Here is a 25,702-nt window from a genome sequence, read left to right as displayed (position 1 = left end):
GGAAAACTTGCTCCTCTTCACACATTATACTTTTAGGTGTACACCTAAGATTTTTAAGTGCAGACTGCCATAAACTAAGGGGGGTTGGAGACTTAGGGTTCTTGGTTTTTTGAACCTTAAAACCCTCAAGGCCCCTTGCCCGGTAGTACTGCCACCACCCTGTACATGCTAGTGCCTCAGTCCAGGGACACTGAGACCCTCTAGGCTTACTGCTATGCCTTGCAGGCACCGAGCTCTTTCTCTTATTAAAGCCTCAGTCCTCAAGTTACTAGACCTCAACGAGTATTTGGTAGCTTGCTGAACGGCTAGGCAGGATTCTGAAACTTTGTTCCCAACAGACAATGAAACAACTTAGTAAAAGATATTTTAGTTTATTAAGTACATAAGGTTACACACTCTACAATAAGGCAGCAAATGCTAGAGGCATAAACATGTATGAAACATATCAGCAATAAAATAATAAAGCTAGCTATCTCTATTCATACCTATCTCTCACCTGGGTCAGTTACTCTTGTAGATCTCTTAGCTCCAGGGCTACCTGTGGGGCCAGGTGCCCATGATGGACAAAGGAGCTTACACACGTGCAGATCATCGCACCTGAGACTCTCTGTCCAACAGGGAACTTCCAACACATTATTATACCTCTTACGCTAATAGTACTGAGATGACTTCATAATTATTAGACTGTCCAATCAGAACCCTTGATGAACAGAACCTTCTCGAAGTTGGCCTGGTTGCTAACCCCTCATAGTTCTTACCCCTCCCAACTGAAGATCCACAGCTGCACTCAATCACCCTTGATAAGGGGACTCTGCCTGCTGAGGAGCCAAGCACTCCAATTGGTTGTAATTCTTGTTATCTGTCCTTTCTGACAATCAAAGGAGAGACAACACATTCCTTCCTTTTTGTTTATTTACCCACATTCCTGCAGCTGGAAACTGCTAGCAACTTCTCAGTTACACTTTCTTAGTTTGGTTCAGGCTTCTCATGCCGACTTAGGCCTAACATGGACTTAATTCATGACACAGACCCCCCCCCCCAAAAAAAAAAAAAAAAGGGAAGGTATGAATGTTACAGGAACATTTTATAATACACATATCCTTGTCAGAGGCCCATACTGGCTGTGGCTCCCTTTTAAGCATGGTGTTAAATTAAGGTTGTCTGCTGTGTGAAATTTGAAATGGCCCTCAGTTGCAGTCACATACTCACAGTGAAGCTCAAAGCAAGGGATGAGACAGGCTGTATATCTCAAGGACATGTTTATAATATTTACTACCTGCACAACCATGACTGATGAGACATATTCATGCATTATCCTGAAGGGTTTTGACAAATTGTAGATAGAGGCAAAAGGCAAAGAGAAATTCATCTCTTGCAGACTTCTTTTTTTTTTTTTCAAATAGTGCTCTAAAAAATCCCCAGTGATGGATGTTTCATTGCAAAGGATTCTGCTCCATAGTTCGCCATGGAGACAAACCCTCGGAATCAGTGATTCTCATGCATTTAGCATCAGGACCCACCAGGGCAGAATGAGAATTTGTTGGGGCACGCCAGAAGTGATGTCATGAAAGGAAGTGACATCATCAAGCAGGAAAATTTTTAACTGTCTTAGGCTGCAATCCTACCCACACTTACCAAAGAGTAAGTTTCCTTTACTATCATTGTTAAAAGAATATACATAGTAGTTTGTTCAAAGAACAGGTCTGTAACATTTCCCCAAATGCAGTTACATATCATGGTAGCATCAAGTCTAATATATTAAAAATAAAATATTGAAATGAATGAGGACCCACCTGAAATTGTCTCATGGTGGGTCCCGACCCACAGTTTGAGAAACACTGCTCTGAATCATCACAGCTAAAGAAGCATTTAAAACTACAGTAGAACCTCCAAAGTTGACCACCGCTCTGTAATGACCACCTCAAGTTGACCTAATTTTCACAGTATGGACAGACACTGTATATACACTATGGGAGACCAACCTCTCTATATTGACCACTGCGACAATTGCACAGACCAATGCACAGAGTATTAATCTATTGCAGATGTTGGCATCCTTCAGTCTCGGAAGACTATGGTATCGCGCTCTGAATGGTGGTTCTGGAACAGTGTCCTCTCCAGTGCGTGAAGCCTGGGTAAAGTAGGTATGGAGGATAGGCTGTTACCCATGCAGCAAATCCCCCCTCTCCACGTCGCTGAAATGGTCCAATGGAAAGGCAGAGGCCAATACGGTTGGTTCCAGCGGCGTCGCAGGAGTTGCCAGAACATGACTGTGTTCAGCCATGAACTGCCTCAGGGACTCCGGCTCCTGATTTTGCCTCGAGGTTGACTCCTGAAGCCTTTTCCATAACTGGATGTAGCCACAAGGCAGTGGAGGTTTGGGATCAGAGTTTTCCTTCTCTCAGATGAGCTGCCTTCCCAGGCTGACGAGTCCCATCTACCCAGTGGCTGTTTAGTCGCCTCTTACGACAAGTACAGCCAAACTGAGGGCCTGTTCTTATCCCCAGCCCCCAGAGGAATGTATATGCATATGTTGGAATGTTGTATATGCAACATGGGCTGAAATGGCTTAATATGATTGCAATAGATGATTCATTGGTAACTGATTTGTTTTAGGTTGTAATGTTTTCATCTTTTACTTGTATTGCATGTTTTTATGTTGTAAGTTGCTTTGGGATAATTAATCTATTATTATCCTTCATTCTGGTACTCATAACAAGCTATTAGCAGCCAGGTACTGTCCCATCAATAACTTTTCCAGTAGTTTTTCTTTTTGGGCCTGACCCCTTTCTGCTCAGTTAAGTTTGCAACCCTATGGCATACTTACATAGGAAGACCAAGCCTGATGGGAATCAAAGGGACTTGCTTGCAGGGCTGTCCCTGTCCAAATGCCACATCTCCTTCTCCAGCTGCCACTGCTCCACAGACCAGAATTCTATAGTGCGGAGATTAACAGATTTCTTGGGGCAGACACTTTCATAGCCCCACGTCCTCAGACACTAGTCCATGAAAGCATCCTTCCCAAGAAATTTGTTGGTCTTTAAGCCACCATGAGAATATGCAGCTTTAGCCATCAGAGACTAAACACTTCCGCTATGGAACTTGCAACCAGGTACTCACTCTCTAATAGGAACACAGGAAACTGCCATGCTGAGTCAGGTTATTGGTCCACTTGGTTCAGAAATGTCAACTGACTGGCAGTATCTCTCTAAGCTTTCAGGCAGGAATTTGTTCTCAGCCCTATCTTGGAGACACTGGGAATAAAACCTGGGACACTTGGCATGCCAAGTCACTGAGCTATAACCCCTCCCTAATTATTGCAAGGGTGAAGTGGGAATAGCTCAGTTAAGCACATGCTTTGCATGCAGAAGGTTCTACAACCAATCTCTGACATTTCCACACAGGGCAAATTAAATCTGATTCAAAGTCACTGCCAAGACAATGTCAACAATACTGAGCTAGACACAACAATGGTCTGACTTGGTATAAGGCAGCTTCCCCTGACCACCTTTTAGTTCATAACTGCAGAGTGAATATACCAGGGTTACATTCCCCGAACAGCAGAGTTATTTTACAGTCAGCCTAACAGGCAGTTTGTGCAATAGTGGCTCATTTTGGAGTACCTTCATAACACACAAGCTTCTGCTACCCTCTTGTGGCCCTTGACACTCTTTCCCGGGGAAAGAGAATCCTACACAGCTTTGCATCGCCTGTCCTTTCAGGTCCACTTCTGCAGGGTTGGGAAAATGACCAAAGAAAGTGTATCAGATTTATTGCTTATTTTCTGCTTGCTTTTAGCAAACTGCCACTCACCCACCCCTTTTCTACTTCTCCTAGTGCCTTGTTTTTACCTTTGCATTCTTCTGCCCATTGGTTTGGCTTTTAGCCTTTTAATAAACCTATTTCACTTTTACTGTTTCAGTTCACCAGACCTCAGTTCATTTGGGAGGGAGCCACATTGACCACATTGTCCATGTTCCACTACTGGTTGGTGGCAAAGGAACCATTTGGGTTCTGGGGCTCGGTGTTCACCTGCAAGGGAGGCCTTCCCAAGGAAATTGCCTGCTGTCTGGACTCTCTAGCTGTGGGTAATAACAGCAATCTACCTTTTCCCAGTTTACCCCAGAAAAGGGAGAAGCATAAAGGTGGGTGCAAGTCTCTAACCACATTCTTGTGTGCCCCTCATCTTCCCTTACAACACAGAAGACTAAAGTATCTGTGAAATAAAAATCAGTTCAGAGTCCTCAATTTGAGCAAAGAAATATAAACATACTGAGAATCAAGCTCAGTGTTGACTCGAGAATTTCAGAGGAACATGACACTCATACATGCACCAAGTTGAACACCACACAACGCGAGATCAATTTATAAACAGTAATTTCACCATTGTTTATTCTTCACATAATTGACATTACTATCATCCAAGCACAACTTTCAGAATATTCGACATCAAGCAAATAGTCACACTCCACTATCTTTTTCTTCCTTTTCTTGAGCCACTTGCAGTTTTTCACTGGATTTATTCTGCTGCCAATGGTGTTGTTCAAAGATCGGCTTATAGATGTAGACTCCTCCAACTACTCCCAGGAGCGTCCCTAGGAGAATTTGTGGAAAAGTCAGTCTTCGGCGCATCTTCTACTTGAACTTTTGGAAGTTTGCTGGAGAGAATGCAATGCTCTCATAGCTCTGCAGAATGACAACAAACAAAGGTGTTAATCAGGACAGTGATAGACAGAGAACAAAATGAAAAGGGTTGTCTATAGACAAAAGATAGACAAGGTAGAAAACGGTTGTCTATCTTTTCCAAAGATGTTTCTGACATCTTTGGAAAGGGGCTAACAGAACAGCCCCAAGAGAAGTTGCCCCACATGTCAGAAGCAGGGTCAACCCCACACTATTTAAACCAACAGACCAAACGCCACCACCCCCTTGTACAGCACATTTTAATCCTAAATCAATGTTCTTCAACCTTGGGGTCAGGACCTTAGGGGCAGAGCTTCAGCTGTGGGGTCACAGCAACTTATGGGAATTTAAAAAGTTGAAGCCCACTGGACTAGAGCATCATCAGGTAAAGGGGGAGGTATCAGGTGTACTTATTCAGGTACCAGGAGATTGTGTTCTAGTCCTGCTCAGGATCTTAGCAACTGTGCTAAAATAGCTTTCCCCAGTGCCAGGCTTCATGGAAACTTATTCTGCTCTCTTTAATAAGAATATTTGGTCACAGTGAACAGTGCTGGGATGGCATTATGAGATGGGGAGTGATGGGAGCAGGGTGGGAGCATAGGATCCCAGGTGGGGGCACAGACCAATGGTGGGTTCCCAGTCTCATTCTGTTTTTATTTATATATTTATTGGGGTCATGGCATGAAAAAGGTTGAAGACCACTATCCTCAATGTTGCCACCCTTAGCACCCCAACTGCTGGGGCAGCTTCTCCCCCTCCCCTTCCTCATGCTCTCTGGATCAGAGCAGCTACAAGGGAACAGAGCAGAAGTGGAAGTGCAGAGGACAGACCACCGGAGACACTCTAGCCCCCTACTCTTCTCTCTTTCAGCTTCTCTTCCTCCTCTTCCTCATGCTCTCTGGATCAGAAAAGTACAAGGGGAATAGAAGAGAAGCGGAAGTGCAGAGACCACCAGAGACACTCCAGCCAGCCCACCACTCTTCTCTCCTCCAGCTTCCCCCCCTCCTCATGATCTCGATCTGAGAATCTACAGGTGGAACAGAGCAGAAGTGCAGAGGAGAGACCACGAGAGAACCTCTAGCCCAGGGGTGTCAAACTCGTTTCATATCGTGGGCTGAATAACATGCATGATGCCTGCTGAGGGCTGGAAGTAATGTCATTAGGCAGGAAATCATGTCAATAAACAGGTCATAACCAAAAATAAGCACTTTTTCTCACTTAGGAACCCATTAGCTGCAAATGACAGAACTCTCTTCTGTCATTTGCAGCTAATTTGGATCATATTTCAAAATATTGGAGAGCCCAATTTTTGTGCAGACTGCCCTTTCAGAACATAAGAACAGCCCCACTGGATCAGGCCATAGGCCCATCTAGTCCAGCTTCCTGTATCTCACAGCAGCCCACCAAATGCCCCAGGGAGCACACCAGATAACAAGAGACCTCATCCTGGTGCCCTCCCTTGCATCTGGCATTCTGACATAACCCATTTCTAAAATCAGGAGGTTGCGCATACACATCATGGCTTGTACCCTATAATGGATTTTTCCTCCAGAAACTTGTCCAATTCCCTTTTAAAGGCGTCTAGGCTAGACGCCAGCACCACATCCTGTGGCAAGGAGTTCCACAGACTGACCACACGCTGAGTAAAGAAATATTGTCTTTTGTCTGTCCTAACCCGCTCAACACTCAATTTTAGTGGATGCCCCCTGGTTCTGGTATTATGTGAGAGTGTAAAGAGCATCTCCCTATCCACTCTGTCCATCTCCTGCATAATTTTGTATGTCTCAATCATGTCCCCCCTCAGGCGTCTCTTTTCTAGGCTGAAGAGGCCCAAACGCCGTAGCCTTTCCTCATGAGGAAGGTGCCCCAGCCCCGTAATCATCTTAGTTGCTCTCTTTTGCACCTTTTCCATTTCCACTATGTCTTTTTTGAGATGCGGCGACCAGAACGGGACACAATACTCCAGGTGTGGCCTTACCATAGATTTGTACAATGGCATTATAATACTAGCCATTTTGTTCTCAATACCCTTCCTAATGATCCCAAGTATAGAACTGGCCTTCTTCACTGCCGCCGCACATTGGGTCGACACTTTCATAGACCTGTCCACCACCACCCCAAGATCTCTCTCCTGATCTGTCACAGACAGCTCAGAACCCATCAGCCTATATCTAAAGAAGTGACACCTCAGCACTGCTCAGCAGCTGAGGGCCAGATAAAAAGCTTCTGTGGGCCGCATCCCGCCCCAGGCCTTATGTTTGACACCCCTGCTCTAGCCCCCACTCTTCTCTCCTCCTCCTCCCTTCCTCATGCTCTCTGGATCAGAAAAGTCACAAGGGCAACAGAGCAGAAGCACAGAGACACTCTAGCCCACCACTCTTCTGTCCCCCACATTTCCTTTCCTGCTCTGTTCCTTCTGAGCCCATAAAGGGGAGGGCGGAGACCCCCCCCATTTATGTGGGCTGGGGGGCTAGTGCTTTTCTGCTTCCCTCCCCTCCAAGCTGGGAAGCAACCCACCTCCACCTCTCCTGCTGTGGTCCAACCAGTCAAGTATCGCGCATGCGAAAGCCAAATACCAGCCCACTAACTCAGCTACATCCCGTTCAGCTCTCAGTTCTCGCGAGCCCTTGCCGGAGAGCGCCGCCTAAGGGCGGAAGACGTCTGGGAAGAAAGGAGAGAGGTTTCCACGCGCCTTCAGAGGGCTGAAATTGCGCATGCGCCGTAGAGGCATACCTGTGACTGGGTAGAGGGGGCGGGGGGACGCCGGACCGGAAGTGGGAGCGTAGCGCTGTGGCCGTCGACACGTGCAGCTGCCTCTCGCGTCCCCATGGAGTCGGCGCTCGGGGTCGACGGCGGGAGCGCTTCAGTGCGACTGCGGAAGCGGAAGTCGGCGCTGTACAGGGTCGCCCCTGGGGGCGCCGGGGGGCGGGGCGCAGGTGAGGGCTCGCCGTCGTGGCCGCCCTGAGGCGGGAGTAAGGAGGGCGTCGCCCCGCCGCTCCTCGGGCTGAAGGGAGCCTCCTCCGGCTCAGGGCTCGCTGGGTGCACCTCTCTCCCTCCCTCCCCCCGGGCTGCGAGGCGGAGCCCTGGTGCTCTATGCCAGCCTTTCTCAAGCTGTGGGTCGGGACCCACTGGGTGGGTCGTGAGCCCGTTTGAGGTGGGTCTACCACACGGAGCCCTGGTGCTCTAAGCCAGCCTTTCTCAAGCTGTGAGTTGGGACCCACTAGGTGGGTCACAAGCCCATTCAAGGTGGGTCAACCACACGGAGCCCTGGTGTTCTAAGCTAGCCTTTCTCAAGCTTTGGGTTGGGACCCACTAGGTGGGTTGCATGCCCATTTCAGGTGGGTCGTGGGCCAGACGCTACTGAAAATACAGAGCTGACAACTCAGGGTACAGAGTCACTGGGCAGGTGATGTCACTTCCAACTGTGACATCACTGCCAGGTTAGTGACATCACTTCCGGTGGGTCCCAACAGACTGTCTTTCTAAAAAGTGGGTCCCGTTGCTAAAAGGTTTGACAACCACTGGGGGGCGCAACAGTTCTCCATGCTGGGCAAGGCTGACAGCGAGGGAGTCACATGGCAGGGAAGGTCTGGCCCAGGGAGTGTCCCCTGTAAGCTCTCTGGCAGGGTGTTGGATTTGGACTGGGTGGGACTGCCTCCCAAGACACAGCCCAGTGATTTCCACCTTTACTACCCCTTTACACACTAACAAGGTTCTAAAATTGTCAAGACACACCATCAGTGTTTTGACCATTGACAAGGCACACCATGTTGCTGGGGGGGGGCCACACCCCCCCCAATGACCCTAGTACACTGATTCTCAGAGTTTTAGCACCGAGACCCACTTTTTAGAATGCAAACCTGTCAGGACCCACCGGAAGCGATGACATCAACAGGAAGCATTTTAACAATCCTAGGCTGCAATGCTACACACACTTACCCAGGAGTAAGTCTCATTGACTCATTTTTGAAAGCATATACATAGTAGCCTGTTAAAAGTACAGACCTGTAACATTTCCCCAAATGCAGTCACATAACTTGGCAGCATTAAGTCTAATATATTAAAAATAAAATATTGAAATGAATGGGAACCCACCTGAAATTGGCTTGTGACCCACAGTTTGAGAAACACTCCCCTTGTAATATATGACCATCCCCACACTCCTGTGGCATTTGCAGCACACCAGTTTGCCATGGCACATTTTCATTGCAGACTTCCAGCCGGTGCTGCATTCCTTATCTTCCCACAGATGGACTCTCTTTGACAAAGGAGCGTCCCCCAACCCACAGCGGTAGTGTCTGTGCTGGCCGCCTGCTCTGAAATTGGCCGCCTTGCACCTGGCAGTGAGTCCCCTAAAGACAAGTGCACCTTGCTTTGTTACCAGACTCACTTGCAGGGGAAGTGGCCTGCTTGCTGTGGTGGCCATACGTGTACCCCCATATGTTTGTGCCCTGTCTAGGTGCTGCTCAGAGGCGTGCGGTGGTTGGGGAGGCAGGTGAGGCAGAGCCACCCCACAGGAGTCCTTTGAAACCACCACTGCTGTGTGAAGTGCTGAAGCACTCACAACCAGCAGTGGCACTTTTCAAAGGACTCCAGTGGGGCAGCTCAACCTCACCTGCCTTCCCACTCACTGCATGTCCCTGGTGCTGCTAGGCTCTGCCTCAGAGCCACCCCTTTTCCAAAGGTACTAAGGTTGCAATCCTATCCACACTTACCTGGGGGATAAGCCCCATTGACATTAATGGAACTTAATTCTGAGTAGGGATGCATAGGATTGGGCTCTTAAGTTTTTTTTTGCTGCATTGGCTGGTTGTAGTACCTCTTTTTGGGTTGTGTTCTTCTGGTGTGTAAAACTTTCTTTCCATAACTTTGGCATGAAGCTGTTGGGAAACCGTGGCTTCCCAGAAAGAGGAGTGTTTATGCACGGAGGCAAACTGGAAATCTGTGATGAAAGCACCTTCCCTGTGCTCTGCACATCACCAAGGCCTTCCCAGTGTCTACATGGGGGCAGGAAAGTGGGAGACAGGCATGCCAGCCTGACCCAGGAGCTTCATTCAGAGGGAAGGTCTTTTACACAGCTCCGGTTTGCTTCAGCGAGGTTTGTGTGTGAGAACCTTCCTGTGAGTGATACTTCCTGTTTGTGGGTGGTTGCACATGCATGGTCGACCGAGCCATGAAGTGACATGATGCAGGTTACATCAGGACAGGTAGTGGGAGGAACAGCAGCAGATTCAGGGTTCTCTTTACCTTGAGTCTGCCGCCATGTCCCTTCAGCCCACTACAAATGCAAGCCCTACTCTCTAAACATGATCCAGAATTGAATCATCCCCATCCCTCCTTGCGCTCCATCCTTGCACAGAGTGTCAAGTTAAAAAAGGGATGTATTCCCTGTTTCAAATGCTAGGAGATCTTGAGTCAGCCCTGTGTATGTGCATTTTTCCTGAGAAAGTTAAGGTGATACCACATAGTAGTAGACAGGTGTGGAAGTAGGCACTTTTTTTTCTTTAGCCAGAGTGAACCCTCTCAAGCCTGGAGGAGAGATGTCATCTACTTGACCAACCTGTTACACAGCAGGTGTAACTGTGGTCTTGCTGGATATTATCATTGCTGTCTCCTACCCCCAAACATAACCCCTTAAACTCTGTCTTGGAGAAAAACCAGAAGCTATTGAAAAAACCTGTATCAGTCTGAAGTGTCTCTCGTTCTCATCCTGCCCCGTTGTTGGAACTCCTGCTGGTTTAAGAAGCAGGCCTTCCTGGCTTCCCAATGTAGCTTCATCACTCCTCAAAGATGGTTAATTAGTGCATATAAATGGGGGCAATGTGGGATGCGTGGGATCTGAAGTTCACTTTGTTTAGGTGGTTGCAACATAAAAGCAACATGCATATGTTACACTATGCATATGTTACACAGTGTATATGTTACACTAATCTGTTTTGTTTTGTTTCCAGGTATTTGGGGAAGTTTTTATCTATGCTTGTTTACCATTGCGTTGAGGCAATTAAACTGCTTTTTAGTCCAAACAAGCTTTGTCCCAGATGAATATTGGCAGTCGCTCGAAGTCGCACATCATATGGTTTTTAAATATCCTTTTTTGGCAAGGTGTGTGGACGAAATTAAGTAGAAGTTTCCTATAGCTAAGTGTGATCCTGTGCATGTTTGTTAAGTCCTTCAGAACTGAGCTTGCTTCTTCTTGAACATGCTTGGGCTGCAAACCTGTACACACCTTACCCGGGAGCAAGTCTCTCTCAGTTCAGTCCCAGGAACGTGGTACATGATACAATAATTTGGCTGAAGCAAAAACATTTGGGTCTGGTCAAGGCATTTCTTCCTCTTGGTTGTTGAGCTGGAGATTTGATTACTGAAAAATTGGCCTAATTTGCATCTGTCACAGGCAGCCAAATACATGGTTATTGACAAATCTAAGAAGTAGGATTAGGGTGGAACAGGATGTAGGTTTTCTTCCATGTGTATGCAGAGATTTATTTAGTAATTGCCAAAATACCAAAAATATTTTGTTAATAAGATTCAGGGAAGTGTTTATAACACAAAACCATAGTCTGTTTCTATGCTGTTATGTATCCTTAATGCTTAACAATTATGGCTATTTGACCTGGGAATGGGCAGAAGGTCTACGGAGTTATCTTTACCCTCTGTTTTTTGCAAGCATCTATAAAGTGTTGCATCTGTTTTCAGTGGATAATGTTCAACTCTTGGTAAGTGTATTTTAAGTTAGGGCCCAGTGCTATCCAACTTTCCAGCACCCATGCAACCTCAGTGCAGCCCCATGGTAAGGGAACAAATGTTCCTATACCTTGAGGAGGCCTCTGTGACTGCCTCCTCATCACAGGAAGCAGTGTGTACCCCAGCGGTTTTCAAACGCTCAGGGAGAGTTTGAACCGCTTGTAAATCCTGATGGGGGGAAGGCAGCGGCACGATCCCCAGGATTACATTGCTCAGGGGGCTGCAGGGGCTTGGCTATACTTACCAGAGTCTCCTGCAGCCTCCCGGGGGTGCGGGGAGCCCTGCGCAAGAGTCTGCAGGGCTCCCCTCTGCAAAACCGGAAGTGGAGCACAATCGCTCCACTTTTACTTCTTAAGCTTTGGGGAGCCCTGCTGATGGTCACACAGGGCTCCCTGAACCCCTGGGAGGCTGCAGGTGGCTCTGGTAAGTACAGCCAAGCCCCTGCAGCCCCCTGAGCAACACAATTCTGGGGATCACGTCACTGCCTCCTCACTACCCCCACCCCATAAGGGGGCAGAGGCCAGGACCCTCAGGCTGGGGCATCACAGTGCCCCAGTTTGAAAATCCCTGGCATACCCCATTGGCACAGCAGCATCAGCACTCGAAAATTGGATAGAATTGGTTGCACTGAAGTATATTCTCTAACTACATTAAATGTGATTGTCCAATTGTAATGTGAAAGGGGAGGTAACCATCATGACTTTGCCAGTCTGTTGGCAATCTTTCACTTTCCTAATATCTGGCCTGTGTTGTGTCACCCTACTGATGGTCTTGCTTCTGCAGAGCAAACACTTCTGGTTGAGGGAAAGATTCATTCTCTAGATTTCATAGCCTGCATAGCTGGTGATTGGGGTATCCCTAGCTGGCCTAGGAAGACCCAAGTGTCAGTTGTTAAAGATCGCAGTAGGGAAAGTGGATAGAGGTAAAAGAAGAAGAGTCTTCTGACTCTTTGGGCAAACATCACAGGTCAAATGTAAAGCCTACCCTTTTGCTTCCAAACTTACCTAGAAGTAGAGGCTCAGTAATGGGTCATTATCCCAGGTGCAGTTCCTTGTCAGAAACACACCTGCTTTGGTTTGCACTGCATAGGAGTCTGTTGTGCCAAATTATATCTGCTTAGGAAGCTAGGATTTCTCACACAACTCATGACTTAATTCAAAATGGGAGCAAGAGAGAGCTAAATGTTGTGCCCTCAAACTGTGTGAAGGTGGTTTCTGGCATCCTGTAAGCATCATTATGTGACAGTTCAGATGGACTCATTACCAGGTAAATAGAGTTAACAAAGGGATTTGGGTTTCTAAAACCACATTTCCCTTTTTAGTGGATTATTTGAGTAAACATGACTCATAGGATCAAGATGAGAAAGTCACTTGGAGTATATGCCAGAACTGGAGCTTGAGAGTTCAGTACTGCTGAGGATAGGATGCAACACCTACACCCACAGTAATGAGTGGTTTGGTGTCACCTCTCCATCTGCAGCTGTTTTGGAAAATATGTATATTTTTCTCCATTAACCTTTAAAAATATGTTTTGTACTGTCTTCAAAGGCTGAAGAAGGCTATTCCTTTATCTGTGTTTGGCATAATGTAGTTTCAACAACCCTATACTGTAAAGTAACCTCCCAGACTGCTCCCAGTTTGGGACTGTTCATGAGTACCAGTGATTAAACACCTGTTAATTTTGAAACAATGGCTTCATCTTCCAAATTATATCACTGTATTTGGAAACTTTCCATGATCAGTAAGTACACTAATGCCTTCCATGAATTGTTGATTTCTCCTGTGTGTTTGGAAGGTCAGACTAAGTACTGTTAAAATAGTGAAATAGTTCATTACAAAAAGGAGTATTCATAGTTAAATGAAGGAACACAAAAGACATTGCATGAAACAAATTGAGGTATCAGTAATTGGTGGAACACTCTGTGCCAACAAAGCATAAGGGGGTCTTTGAATAAACTGAAGTTTTATCTAACATTGTTCTTTACTGTGCACGTGTGCATAGAGTGGCAATAGAAATATATAAACACCAAAATAATATGAACAGATGAGAATGAGTAATGCATCGTTACCGACTGTGAAGAATGTTACCACGTGGAGAATAAGGAATCAGAGTTGATAGTGATAGAAAAATCATTCCCAATTATATTAGTACCAAAGGGGATAGAGGTTCTTAATGCAGTGGATACCTCTGCGGAAGCCCATCAAAGAAGTGGGGAAAACATTATGATTTTGTTTAATATAATCTAGAACATGGCATTTAGCCTGAAGATTTTTCTCACTATTTTAACATCAGTGTCAGCCATGAAAGCCTTAGGATGTTTATCAGACTAAGGGCCCAATCCTATTCAACTTTCCAGTGCTGATGCAGCTGCAGTGCTGCCCTGAGGAAAGGAAACATTCCTTTACCTGGAGGGAGCCTCCATAGACTGCCCCACCCATTAGCACAGCTGCACCGGCACTGGGAAATTCAATAGAACTGGGCCCTTATTCACCAGAAACAAACACCTCTAATAATAACTAGTTTTGAGAAACAGTAGACTAACTCTACCTTTCATACTTCTCCAGTTTTTGTTGTGGTCTGTTGTATCTGGGCACGCACCTCTCAGAAAGGATAGCATTGCTCTCCTAAGAACATTTGATTTGATGCATGCACTCATTGCACTGTTGTTCAAAAAATACCAGATTTTCTGCATTAATAAATAAGATGACTTAAGTGTTAGGAAAATATAGATGGGCAGTGAGTGAATGATGCATGCCTCATTGGCTTAGCTGCACCAGCATTGAAAAGTTAGATAGGATTTGACCCCAAAGACTGTTAGCTGGAGTTGCAACTAAAAGGGGCTGTATAATGAATAAAGCAAATTCATTATTTTCACATTTTTATACTGTCCTTTCTCCAAGGACCTCAGAATGATATACATAGTTCTCCCCTCCTTTTGTCCTCACAACAACCCTGTGGGATAGGTTAGGCTGAGAGAGAGTGACGGTCCAAGGTCATGTAGGAAACTTCATGGCTGAGCAGGAATTTGAACCTGGATCTTCCAGGTCTAAGTCCAGCTCCAGTGGATTCTAGTGTTATTTCAGTTGATTTGTGGAGAAATTATATTTGACACCTGTGTCATATTTTTGTTTACTGTTTTGATTATTCAATTGTGTTGATATTGGTGTTTTTGTTTTGCTTGTTGTGAACTGACTTGAGTGGAATGTTTGCAGAAGACCAATATAAAAATGAAGTAATTATGACTACATAGATGTGTCAGAAAGTCATTGTACTGGATCATGCCTCTCCTCTTCTCTAATAGATCTGGCTTCCTAGAATTGTACAAGCACTTCTGGCAGCACTTGCAGATGTGAAGTTGTACTCCTTAGTGAAGCAACTGGATGGTGCAGAGACAGCCAAATGGGTGGTGAGTGCCAGCCTGCCTTTGTCTTCCTGGAGTACCTGCATTGGACTATATCATGTATCACAGCACAGAATGGCTAGTGGAGAAGCAGATAAGTAAATAGCAATTGACTGGGAGCTGGTGCTGTCAGTCTGAGTATCATATATACATCTTTTGTTAAGACCTGAATCTTCCCCCTTCCCACCTCTGCTGTTGTTCCTAATTGTTTTCAGTACTTCTGCCAGTTGAGTTCTTGGTTCACCTGGTACTGCTGTACCAGAACTCTAAGCAACACCATGGAAACTGTTCTCACCACCTTTGCTCTTTGCTACTATCCCATGGAAGGCACAAAGATGGGGAGCAGGTGAGAAACTTTATACGCAGAAAGACAAAACCCTAATAGAACTTTTTATAATCTTAGGTTTGGGGAAATGGATACAACTATGCAGTGACATTTCTAGTTGAACATTTTGAAATGTTCTTGTGCTTGTTCCACCGCCCCATCCATGCTTTCCCACCCTCAGAGTGGCTATGAATGCAAAGGTCTTGCCCTTGGGCAGCTGGGCCTCCCTGGTAACACAACACTCTTTTTGCCATTCATGCTAAAATCTCTTTTCCAAGAAGTCTCTTGTCCTCTGCATTCTTGTAAGGGATGTTGGTTTTGTCTGGAGCAGAGAATGGGCACAGTGTGACTGTCAGCAAAGGTTTGGGAAGAGTACAGAGCTGCTTTGGGGACTGCTACAAGGGCTTCCAAGAGACAAGATGCTCTGCTGGTGTTAAGCTATAATCCAGCTTCAGTACTGACAGAGTTATGCACTGAGATTTTGGAGCAATACTTCAACAACTTCAGTCTCCAGTGCAAAACAGATAAATGCAAAAGCCTGAACATCTGCCACAATACCCACTTCTAATCTTTCTTTGCAGAAATGCATTATCCTGCCTTTCTTGAGGTCATGGCAGCTTTCATAAAGCTTGTTAAAGCTGTAGACCTAGGCATGCTTACTTGAAGGTAGTCTCATTGAATACAGTGGAAATTACTTCTGAGTAAACTGCACAGCATTGGGCTTCATATTAGTAAGAATGCATATTGCAAAACTGCATCTGCAACATCCCCCTTGGTTTGCTAAACTATCCTAAACATTTAGTACTCAATATTGTCTCTTCTTTCCAGTATTCGTTACTTGACCCTGGCATCTCTTGCATTTCTTATCCGTCCAACCGCGGTCATTCTCTGGGCACCACTGCTGCTCAGCCATTTCTGGAGAGAGCCCATGAAGCAAAATCTCATCCTGTACAAGTATGTTCCCCTGGGGTAAGTGTGTCTTTACTGAACACCACTAAGTATGAATTGCATACAAATGGCAACTCCTTGCATGAGGTGTCAGTCTTTGCTCACCTGGGTTGTTTATATGGAGAAGCTGCATCCAGGAGAAGCACCTAGAGGCAGCTCAACTTTGGAAGGGAAAGGTGAGCGGGGCAGAGGTCAATGCCAAGAGTGAGAGTGGTCCATGCTCTTGGGGAAGAGGATTTGCACGCTCAGCATAGGGAGGCTGCAGAATGGAGGGAACTTGGGACACCCCAAACTAGGAAGCAGACTCATGAGATGGTTGTTTTCTTTTTTTAACAGAGTGATCACTTTGGGATCGTCTTTAATAATTGACCGAATATTTTTTGGCAAGGTAAGCTGACATCAATTCAGAGTATTGAATTTGGTTTATATGATGGTTCCTATCTTTTTTTCTTAGACACAGTTTCTGTCTTTGGCAACATTTGACGATTTAGGGAAGATATTTTGAATTACAGTGGACCCTCTGTATTTGCAGAGGATCTGTTCCCAGACCCCCACGCATACTTATTTCCATAGATAATCAAATCTGCGGGTAGGGACTCAATGAACCTTGGCTCCGGGCTTCCAGAAGGCCTTCTGAGGCCCTCCAGAGGCAGGTTGGCACCTGTATTGAGTCAGATCTGCAGGTACCAAACCCATGGATAAAGAGGGCCAACTGTATGTTGCTCAGGAGTTTGTTTTAGTCTTTCAGTCACTTTCCAGAAGAACTCTAATGAATATGTTTGAATTATTCAGTCTTGCAGTTAAATGTTCAGGAATTGGTTTAACCCCCCTATCTGAAAATACTTTGGTCCTTTTGAACTCATAAGAAGAGAGGGTGCAAACGGCCAGGAATTGTAGCAGCAGTGTGGACAAATTAAGTTTTCCTGTCAACTAGAGAGGAACTTTCTCTGGCTTTGTTGCAGGACAGTGCCAAACAGTAGCACTTTCCCATCCTCAAAGACTGTCCTATAGTATAAGTGCAGTCTGGGCTCTGCAAAGGCCCCAAAGGCTACAATAACAGGGTGTCCAGGGCTGGGGACTGCCCTCTCCTCTCCCTGCCTTGATGGTTCCTTTTTAAGGGCATTGCAGTGGTAGTGACTACCTGATGGGCTGGAGGACTGGCATCTGTTCAGCAGCCCTTGACCTGCAAAAAGCATTACCAGGAGATTGCATCGCTGCATGTCAGTCTTGGACCTTGTGGCGGTTCTGCCATTGTTGCCTGTTTCATAGCTTGCCATTTTGTTTTTCTCCACTTCTGCAGTGGGTTGTGGTTCAGCTGAACTTTCTGAAGTTTAATGTGCTGCAGAACTTGGCCACGTTTTATGGGTCCCATCCATGGCACTGGTACTTCACTCAGGGCTGGCCAGTTGTCTTAGGCACTCATCTCCCTTTCTTTATCCATGGCTGCTTTCAAGCCCCAAGGAGGCATCACATATTCCTGGTTGTGGTGCTTTGGACAGTGACAGCATACAGGTAAACTTCCTTCTACACAATGCAACTTTGTACACTTTTAGTTTTTATGTCTTAAGATTTAATTTCTGCTGCAGTCTTGAGAGAGCAATGCTGGATTAGGAAATGGTTGGGCACTAGTAATACCAGGTGAATGTCTTGACATGTGCTGGAAGATGTGAGCAGAGTCTCTTTCATTTGTGATTTTGATTTTCACCAAAAGGGATCTTATACATCCATTAGAGAGCTCCAGGTAGATGGAAAGAGACCTGGTAACAACTGATGTGGTAACAACAATTTCCCTAGCTGGAAATTGAAGGAGTTTTGAAACAGAATTGGAGGAGGGCGTATGGAGGGACACCTGAGGAGTCTTTATGCAGGCACGCTTTATTTTGAGTTAGAAATACAGTTTAAAGATTATCCTCACCAGAGCTATTTTTTCACATTACTTGAAACAACATGGTTGCTGTGGCTTCTGTGGTTTCTCCCATGCTGGTCTCACTGCTGTGGGATGTAACCACAGGATCTCCTCTTACCACATAAGTGGAAGACACTTACTTTTCTAAGTATGGGAGCAACCATAGAAGCAGCAGTCACCATGCTGCTCAGGAGAAAGTTTGAAGCTGGGCCTTGATCCCTTCAACTTGACATACTGTTTGAGCGATGACATATGGAAGACAAATCAGCTTCACACAAAATATCTCCTACCTTTGGTTAATATTTCTAAAAATTATTTTAGTACATTTCATGTTTGTGGGAGAAATTCTTGAGTTTTCCTGTTTTGGATGGACTCTGCAAGAATACCTGCTCTGATTCCTTCAGTGATTTTTTCCTTTTTTTACAGCATGTTGAGTCACAAAGAATTCAGGTTTATCTATCCAGTACTGCCAATTTGCATGGTGTTTTGTGGTAAGCATTTCAGTTCTGTGCATATGATGATACTTTTGCAAAAATCTAAGCCCTTTTCAGTCATTGATGATAACATGAAATGCTAAATGTAAATAAAGAATCCTAAAGGATTTTAAAAATTTGATACCTTGAGGTTGATCTTAATTATCCTATATTTGTGAATTTTTCTTCTAACAGACTAGTGCAGCCTCCTACAATTTTGTAAATGTAAAGAGGAAAGCTTGGTGCAGTTGTGGAAGTGCTTAGTGCTTATATATGTGGCTTACATCTTTCCTTGAGAAAGTGGGACATTACATGTTAAGAGGTGAGAAACTGCACAGAGTTTGAGATGCGTGATTTTGTAAGACTGTGCGGTGTTAAGTTAGGGCTCACCAAAAAACCCCTGGCTTCTAAGGTGGCATGCCGAAGGCTGTCCCCTTACTTAGTGATGTGCCAGTTTCCAGTGCTCTAGGCCACCACTCCATACTTCCCTTTTTGAATCCAGGGAATAGAGGAGGAAGAGGAGTGGAGGTGAGGAGGGAAGCTCTTGTTTTTCAAAGTATGATGCCATACTTTCAGAATTTTCCTGCTGCATAAGGAAATGGGGAAAGAAGATAACCAATGCTTTAATATGGATGAAGAGACTGTCATCCAGGAAAGAAAGGTCATCTTGACTATGGAAGTAGACATGCTGTGTAAGCCTTTCTGTGTCATTCTATGCAAGTGTTTTTTTTCCCTTTCTGCTACTTGCAGCCCTTCACCCCAAACTTCCGAAAGACCCTAATACAATTTTTTTAACTGGTATGCCAGTCAGGAAATGGCTAAGTTGCCAAATTTCTTTTTCCGTCTTAGAGAATGAGGGAGGCAGTGCAGAGCTAGTCATGTTAGGTCTTCATCAGGGAGGGACTAATTCACTTCTTACTGTAACTGCCCTTCTCCTTGTAGGGCATTCTCTGAAAAAGCTGCAAAAGTGGAAGAAGGCTGCAGTCTCCTTCCTACTTGTGTCAAACTTGGTGCCTATTCTCTACACTGGTTTGGTCCATCAACGTGGAGCACTAGATATCATGGGCCACCTACAAGAGCTCTGTAGCACTATTTCTACCCCTACACAGGCATCCGTCTTTATGCTGATGCCGTGCCATTCAACACCGTATTACAGGTGAGGCCATCCACTTGCACATTGTACAGTTAAGGAGCATTTCCAAGATTTTGGTGGTACAGCATTAAAATGTCTGCTGCTTATGGTTTACTGAACAGTTTAATCTGAATTTTAGGAGCAACTTCTCCCAGAATGTGTTATCATGAGCTTACTGGCAGGTTTTACATTTTTCATAGCATCCCGTTTCCCATATAACGGGAAATAGCTCTTCCCGTTTTGTTCTGTATCAGTAGGCTTTGCTGAGATGAAGAGTTTCTTAAGGATTGAAATCTTGGTTTCTGTTGTTAGAAGATTTTAAAGCAGAAGAGTCTTGGCTTGCTCAAGGGTTGTATGGATATTATCTGTATGGTGGTTCTTTCCATCTCTTGTGGGCTCCCTTAGGGATGGAAAGCGGGGGGTTAATAAATAAACCTGTTTGTGTGGCAATTGGTACATGCCCCCAGCTGTGAAAATTGCTAAGCTAAGGGTAACTTAGAAGCATGTCACTCACATGGAGTGAAAAGCTTCAACACTTATCTAGCTGGTGTTGTTTTAACTGAGCCTTTTTATGCTCATTACACAGGCCTACAAAATTGAGGGTCAGAAAAGTTTTTCCCAAACTTTATGGTGGCTTGATATGAATTTGGCACGCAGATTCCAAAAATGGCATCCGTTTTGCCCTATCACGTCTAGTTTGGGAGATATAGTACAGCCCCATTAGCAAATCGTTCAAGCAGCTTCTTCATGAGGAAGCCATGGTGTAGGTTTCCTCATGAGGAAGCTGCTTGAACCATTCACTAAAGAGGCTATGCCGTGTCTCCAAAACTAGACTTGATAGGGTAAAACGGATGCCATTTTTGGAATCGGCACCCCAAATATACCCAGGAATTGGTGTAATGTTTAAGGAAGCAAAATGTGTGTTGGCCTGTGTTATGGGCCCCTGCTGATTCTAGTATACAGTGACGAGCACAGCTGGTCTCCACTGCCTTTTGCTGGATGTTTCCCAGTTTGTGTTGGGACTATATTATGAGTGTGTACCATAGTGAAGGAAAGTTGCCTAGAATTCATCCTATTTATCTTGCAGGTGCTGTCAGGAATGAGTGCCACCGTGCCTCCCTCCTTCTTGTTAAGTCCTGTTCTCTTGCTCACAGTACTTAGTCAGCACAAGCTGAAAGGATTAGCCAGAAGTGTAAATTGATGCTTCAGTGCCACTAAGCTTTCCTACAGAATTCCAGCCTCCAACCAGCCATTTCTGAATCCTTTTTCTTTCCCTCCTAGCCATGTTCACTGCCCCCTGCAAATGAGGTTCCTTCAGTGTCCTCCAGATTTGACAGGAAAGACAAATTACTTTGATGAAGCCGACTTGTTTTACTCCAACCCTCTCAGCTGGCTCAAAGAGGAGTTTCATGGGAATGCTACATTGTTGCCCTCACACTTGGTCTTCTTCAGTGTCCTAAAGCAGGTATGAAAGCTACAAAATGATCTCACTGTAGTCCTGGTCTTCTGAGTGCTGGGAATCCTGAGGCAATGCCCTATACTGGGCCCCCAGTTGGTGCCTTGAGCCTCTCTATTGCCACCAGTACTAAGGGTTCAGCTTGACCAGATAAGCCCTCAGTCACTACCCAACCTCTGACAAACACATATCAGTCCCGTGCTTTCAGTGGGACAAGCACAGAATGCATTTCAGACACTAGATTACCAGAACCTATTCACATATATGTGATGCCCTTTCACTCCTGCCAACTAGCAGATTGCCTCATCACTTGAATACCAATAATATATGCCTAACCTGAGGTCCAAGAAATGCAAACAGCCTGTGCAAACGGCTGCATTGTTCTTTCATCACATTCTCTCTCCTTTGCTATCTACTTACAATGTGCTGCCTGAAACAGTGGATGATACCCCAGGTCAAGCATTGCTTTTTCTGCACACCTGCTATGGGTGAAAGGATTTTAAGCATCTGAGCTGCTCTGGACCATGTGTCTGTCTGCATACTACCTATGTGGTAGAGATTGCTAAATAAAGCAGCTGGATTTAATACCCCTTCTCATTTTCTGCAAATGCAAGATGAAGCAGGGTGCGTTTTGCTCAGTTAAAGAGAACTGGTGGGTTGCATCTGCGTGGCCAACATGTTCATCAACAAAGGGCCCAATTCTAGCCAAAATTCCAGTGCCAAAGTAGCTGCAATGTAACAAACATTTCCTTACCTTAAGCAGGACTCCATGACTGCCCACCACCATCACAAGATGCAGTGAACACCTAGTTGGTGTGGCTGAATTGGTGCTGTAGTGTTTTATAGGATTGGGCTCAAAATTAGGTTGAAAATCAAGAGACAGTTTTACACAACTGCATTCTGTTTAACACAGTTTAACACACTCTCTGGTTGCAGAACAAATGTGTGGGCTAGACAGTGATTGTCCTCTGGACACCTGGTTTTGGGGGACAAAAGCATTTTCTAAATGCACTTGCTTACAGAAAAATGAACAGTTCCCAAAGTAGAGGTACAATTTCATTTTACATCATTCAAATAGTCTCCCAGTGTCTTTAAGCGTGAGTGATTGATGGGAATTTTGCTGCTAAAAGGCATTTGTGACCTTATTGTTCTATCTGCTGCTCTGTTTTAAAACAAGCAGGACAGTAATACAAAATGACTATTCATGCTGCACTGTATTTTTACTTCCAGGACATATCCCCATTTCTAGTTTCAAATGGCTATGAAAAAACTGCGACGTTCTTTCACACTCATCTACCTCAAGGACGAATTGGAAGCCATATTTACATCTATAAAAGGAATCAAACTCCTCTCTAAGAACAGGCTTAGCCAAAGCAGCAACATCAAGTCATTTAAAGTTTGTAAGTATATCTTGAATAGCAGGACACTGGTGAGAAGCCCAACCTTGTCCCTGTTCACTCAACAGTCAGTCCGCTGAAGTCTGAGACTCACCCATCAATACTTTCATAGGATTGAAGCTGCAGTTAGAACTGAAACTTACAACTTTTCCAGAACTAAAACTTACAACTTTTCCATTGTGCTGCAGTTCACATCAAAAGTGAGTTCAACGTAGTGGCAGAATACAAGGTGGTCTTGACAAAGATTTCAGCCCTGTTCTGACAATGTACAGCTATGCAAACTTTTATAAATATTCTTTGTGAACCATGTCTTTATTTTTCTTCTACAGTTTGCAGATGTGCAAGAAATTTCAAATGCAAGTCAAAAGTTTATCAGAAAGCAACACACAGAGAAAATCAACAGGTTTTCCCTCCCCCCCACACACACCCCAACACCAGAACAAGGATAGTTATGAAACAGACAGGCATCTGAACAGCATGAGATGAAATTAGTACATCATAATAATCTTACACTATGCCTGAATCAAGTTTGTATTCTAATAACAAGTGCAAATAAGCTTAAATTTTTTACACACACAAAGCTACTGTTTACCCTGCTTATTTATTGCAATAGTAGAACTGCGCCCAAATGAACATTTCCCAAAGAGGCAGCAAGGCAAGAGCAGAGATGCAGATTGAGAAGCCGGGCCTTTGTGGGAGGGGGAAGAGGAGGTGGAAGGGGGAAACTTGCACTTGGTATCTCTGTTGGAAAGCCTCAGCTAATTCCAAACATGGTCAATTGTCCACTCATTATCCTCAATGACAACAGTAATTAGTATTTTGGGTCAAAAGGCAGTTGGCCCAATTCTATCTCCAGGTTTGCCATGTGTCTTCCATCAGTGCGCCCCTGTTTATGCCATTTGCCTTCTCTTTTGTAGCGTTGTTGGTACTTTGGACCGTGTCTTTCCTGGTGGGTGCTTTGTGTGAAAGCAGCTCTCTTAGTAGGGTGGCTGAAAAGGTTAGGAAGAAGAGAGGTTAGTGACCTTCATTGCTGCAGGAGCCACACCGACTCTCTTGATGAGAGACTTAAAGCCAAACATTTCTTCCACAAAGCTGTAAGCTTCTGTGTTTACGTTCCCAAACAAGAGCAGCATGTGACTAGAATGAAATTGTTCCAGTTACTTCTGCTGCATACAGAAACACAGCTTCTAGTATAAGCATTTTGCACTGCTCAGTGTATATATATGAAACAAGTAAATCAATTACAATGGAATTTTTGTCATCCTAGCTTTCATGAAGGCTGTCCTTGATGCCCACTGCTACAAACAAGAATCAGCTCAAGATAAGGAGGCAGCTGCCAGGCTAAGCATCAGCAATCCTGTACAACTGAAAGCTGCTCTGTTACTTATCAGCAATGTTTATAACACTAACCTGGATTGATGCTGAGGTGAGGGATCATAATGGAAGTAGTAGCGGTAGACATATTTATCCAGGTCTTTAAAGACACCATTGCTAGTGCTCTGGTACTCTTTCATCTCTTCAAGATAATCCTTAACATCATTAACAAAGTCTGTGAACAGCATCTGGTCATGTATGAAGACGCCATTATGAAAAAAACTATTGATGAAAGTCTCCAGTTCTCTCCAGTGATGAAAGTTGTCCACTTCTTGACGCAAATATTTGTGCATTAACTGATTAAATTCATCTGCCCGAATAGGGTCCAGTACTTTGTTAAAGAGGCTATCAAATTCTTGATGGGCACAGTCAAAAATGCCTGAACATCCCTTTAGGACTGGGTGCTGCTTCTTGTTACAGGGAGGGCCTTTTGGGCACTCCTGGGAAGTGGAATCCTTAGAAAAGTGTCGAGGGCGACTCTCTCTGGGCCGCGTGGCTTCTCTCTGGCTGCCAGGGGCCCTGTACTGTACGTGCTTGTGCGGTCCTGTGGGGGAACTATCTGCCTGATATACAGTCCTTCCTCTTCTATTAGCCTCATGTTTTTTGTCCCCATGCTTTTTCTCTCTTTCATCAAACAAATTTTTTGTTTTGTCCTTGAAGTGTCTGAAGGTGGACTTCACAGAATCTGAGAATTTTCTCAAGTTCTCTTTCACAGCTTCTTTGGCTTGTTCAATTTTTTCTTTATGGTGTCTTACAAACTCCTTTGTAGAATTCTTCATAGCATCAAATGTTTCTTTCACAGAACCAAAAAAGTTTGCTTTGGGCTTCTTCTTCATTTTACTTGATCCTTTCCCCTCAGGCTTCTGTACTTTTTCCACTCGTTCTTGCTTTTCAGCATGGTCCTTGGCTTCAATATACAGCTTTTCCCATAAATCAGACCGCTGTTGCTCAAAGCTGAGTTTCTTTTCCAGTTCCATCAGTCTTTGCCGTAAGGTTTCAGTCTCTAGCTTCTCCTGCAAACCATCACCAGCACCAGACTCAGGGGATGCCTGCTGAGAACTTAACTTTTCCAGTTCTTCCCTGAGAGCCAACGTTAGTTGACGCTCCTTGTCCAGTTCCTTTCGCAGCATCTGTGCCTCTGCAAACAAAACCTCCTTCTGTTTCACAAAACTCTGCATTTTGTGTTTTTCCTCTTCCAAATGTGCCTTAAGCTTTTGACTTTCTGTGGCAGCTAACTCTGACCCAGCGCCTTTGTTCTCCAGGTGCCTGATTTGTTCTCTTAGCTTTCTTAATTCTTCTTGCAATAATGCCAACGCTTTTTCCTCCCTCTCTAGAGACTCTCTCAAGTGCTGGTTTTCTGATGCAAAGTTACGTTTCTGAGATTCAAATGATTTCTTTTCCATTTCAGTTGTAAGCAAGCATGTTGCAAGGCCTTCCTTGAGTGACTGATGAAAAATGAAAAGCAAGCACACACATTAAATGTTACATACTGGAGAAAAGTAGAAACATGATAAACAAACAAGATTGATAAGTCACATCTCTGAAACAGAATATACAGCATATTTAGGGCAAGGGAGAAAAAGAACATGATGTGGGTTTCGTAGGTCCACAGGAAAGCCTCATCCAGTCTCAACAATAAATTTTGTCTGCACTACACAGGGAAGTGCAAGACAACATCAGAGTAAGAGGTGAGGTTACTTTGATCCCAAGGAACACATGCAAAACAGTCCATGCTTCCAGCTCGGACACAGGTAGGTATTGGCCCATGTTGGGTAAGGCTGACAGGATGATCCTGGGCATCCATTTGCACATCCAAGATTATTTGCCACCTTTGACTACCCCACTTCTCCCAACATTTAAAAAG

General features: G+C 44.7%; 3 protein-coding genes across 7 annotated transcripts in view; 1 reads left to right on the top strand and 2 right to left on the bottom strand.

The window, feature by feature from the left end:
• Positions 1-4,360: 4,360 nt before the first annotated feature.
• Positions 4,361-7,562, bottom strand: PIGBOS1 (PIGB opposite strand 1). 2 transcript variants are annotated; one of them, XM_066635141.1, is made up of 2 exons: positions 7,417-7,562; positions 4,361-4,686 (listed from the first exon to the last, which is right to left on the bottom strand). In XM_066635141.1, the coding sequence occupies exon 2, from the start codon at positions 4,630-4,632 to the stop codon at positions 4,462-4,464; it is 171 nt and encodes a 56-aa protein (XP_066491238.1). In that variant the 5' UTR covers positions 4,633-4,686; positions 7,417-7,562; the 3' UTR covers positions 4,361-4,461. The 2 variants fall into 2 exon arrangements, with proteins under 2 accessions (XP_066491238.1, XP_066491237.1); XM_066635140.1 differs by lacking the exon at positions 7,417-7,562 and adding an exon at positions 7,201-7,396.
• PIGB (phosphatidylinositol glycan anchor biosynthesis class B) lies at positions 7,465-22,985 on the top strand. Its single transcript, XM_066635139.1, has 12 exons — positions 7,465-7,619; positions 10,635-10,767; positions 11,282-11,399; positions 14,729-14,833; positions 15,043-15,173; positions 15,981-16,121; positions 16,437-16,488; positions 17,401-17,612; positions 18,433-18,497; positions 19,422-19,635; positions 20,893-21,076; positions 22,298-22,985. The coding sequence occupies exons 1-12, from the start codon at positions 7,511-7,513 to the stop codon at positions 22,421-22,423; spliced, it is 1,590 nt and encodes a 529-aa protein (XP_066491236.1). The 5' UTR covers positions 7,465-7,510; the 3' UTR covers positions 22,424-22,985.
• Positions 22,006-25,702, bottom strand: part of CCPG1 (cell cycle progression 1) — a 26,851-nt gene continuing 23,154 nt past the window's right edge. For all 4 annotated transcript variants that reach the window (XM_066635134.1, XM_066635135.1, XM_066635136.1 and 1 more), the window contains 2 exons: positions 23,875-25,283; positions 22,006-23,453 (listed from right to left, as the gene is read on the bottom strand). In XM_066635134.1, the coding sequence (XP_066491231.1) occupies positions 23,276-23,453; positions 23,875-25,283 (1,587 nt within the window). In that variant the 3' untranslated portion in view covers positions 22,006-23,275. The remainder of the gene's footprint in view (positions 23,454-23,874; positions 25,284-25,702) is intronic.

This window comes from Tiliqua scincoides, chromosome 8 (genome assembly GCF_035046505.1).
Source record: "Tiliqua scincoides isolate rTilSci1 chromosome 8, rTilSci1.hap2, whole genome shotgun sequence".
Classification (NCBI taxonomy): Eukaryota; Metazoa; Chordata; class Lepidosauria; order Squamata; family Scincidae; genus Tiliqua; species Tiliqua scincoides.
The sequence above is the reverse complement of the archived record's forward strand: the minus strand, read 5'-3'. Positions and strand labels throughout refer to the sequence as shown.

Bases quoted from the DNA above. Each gene is read 5' to 3' on its own strand.
- PIGBOS1 (XM_066635141.1), bottom strand. From the start codon at position 4,632: ATGCGCCGAAGACTGACTTTTCCACAAATTCTCCTAGGGACGCTCCTG.
- PIGB (XM_066635139.1), top strand. From the start codon at position 7,511: ATGGAGTCGGCGCTCGGGGTCGACGGCGGGAGCGCTTCAGTGCGACTG. The intron at 16,122-16,436 runs GTAAGTGTGTCT...TTTTTTTAACAG, and splicing joins TACAAGTATGTTCCCCTGGG to AGTGATCACTTTGGGATCGT. The intron at 19,636-20,892 runs GTGAGGCCATCC...TTTCCCTCCTAG, and splicing joins CATTCAACACCGTATTACAG to CCATGTTCACTGCCCCCTGC.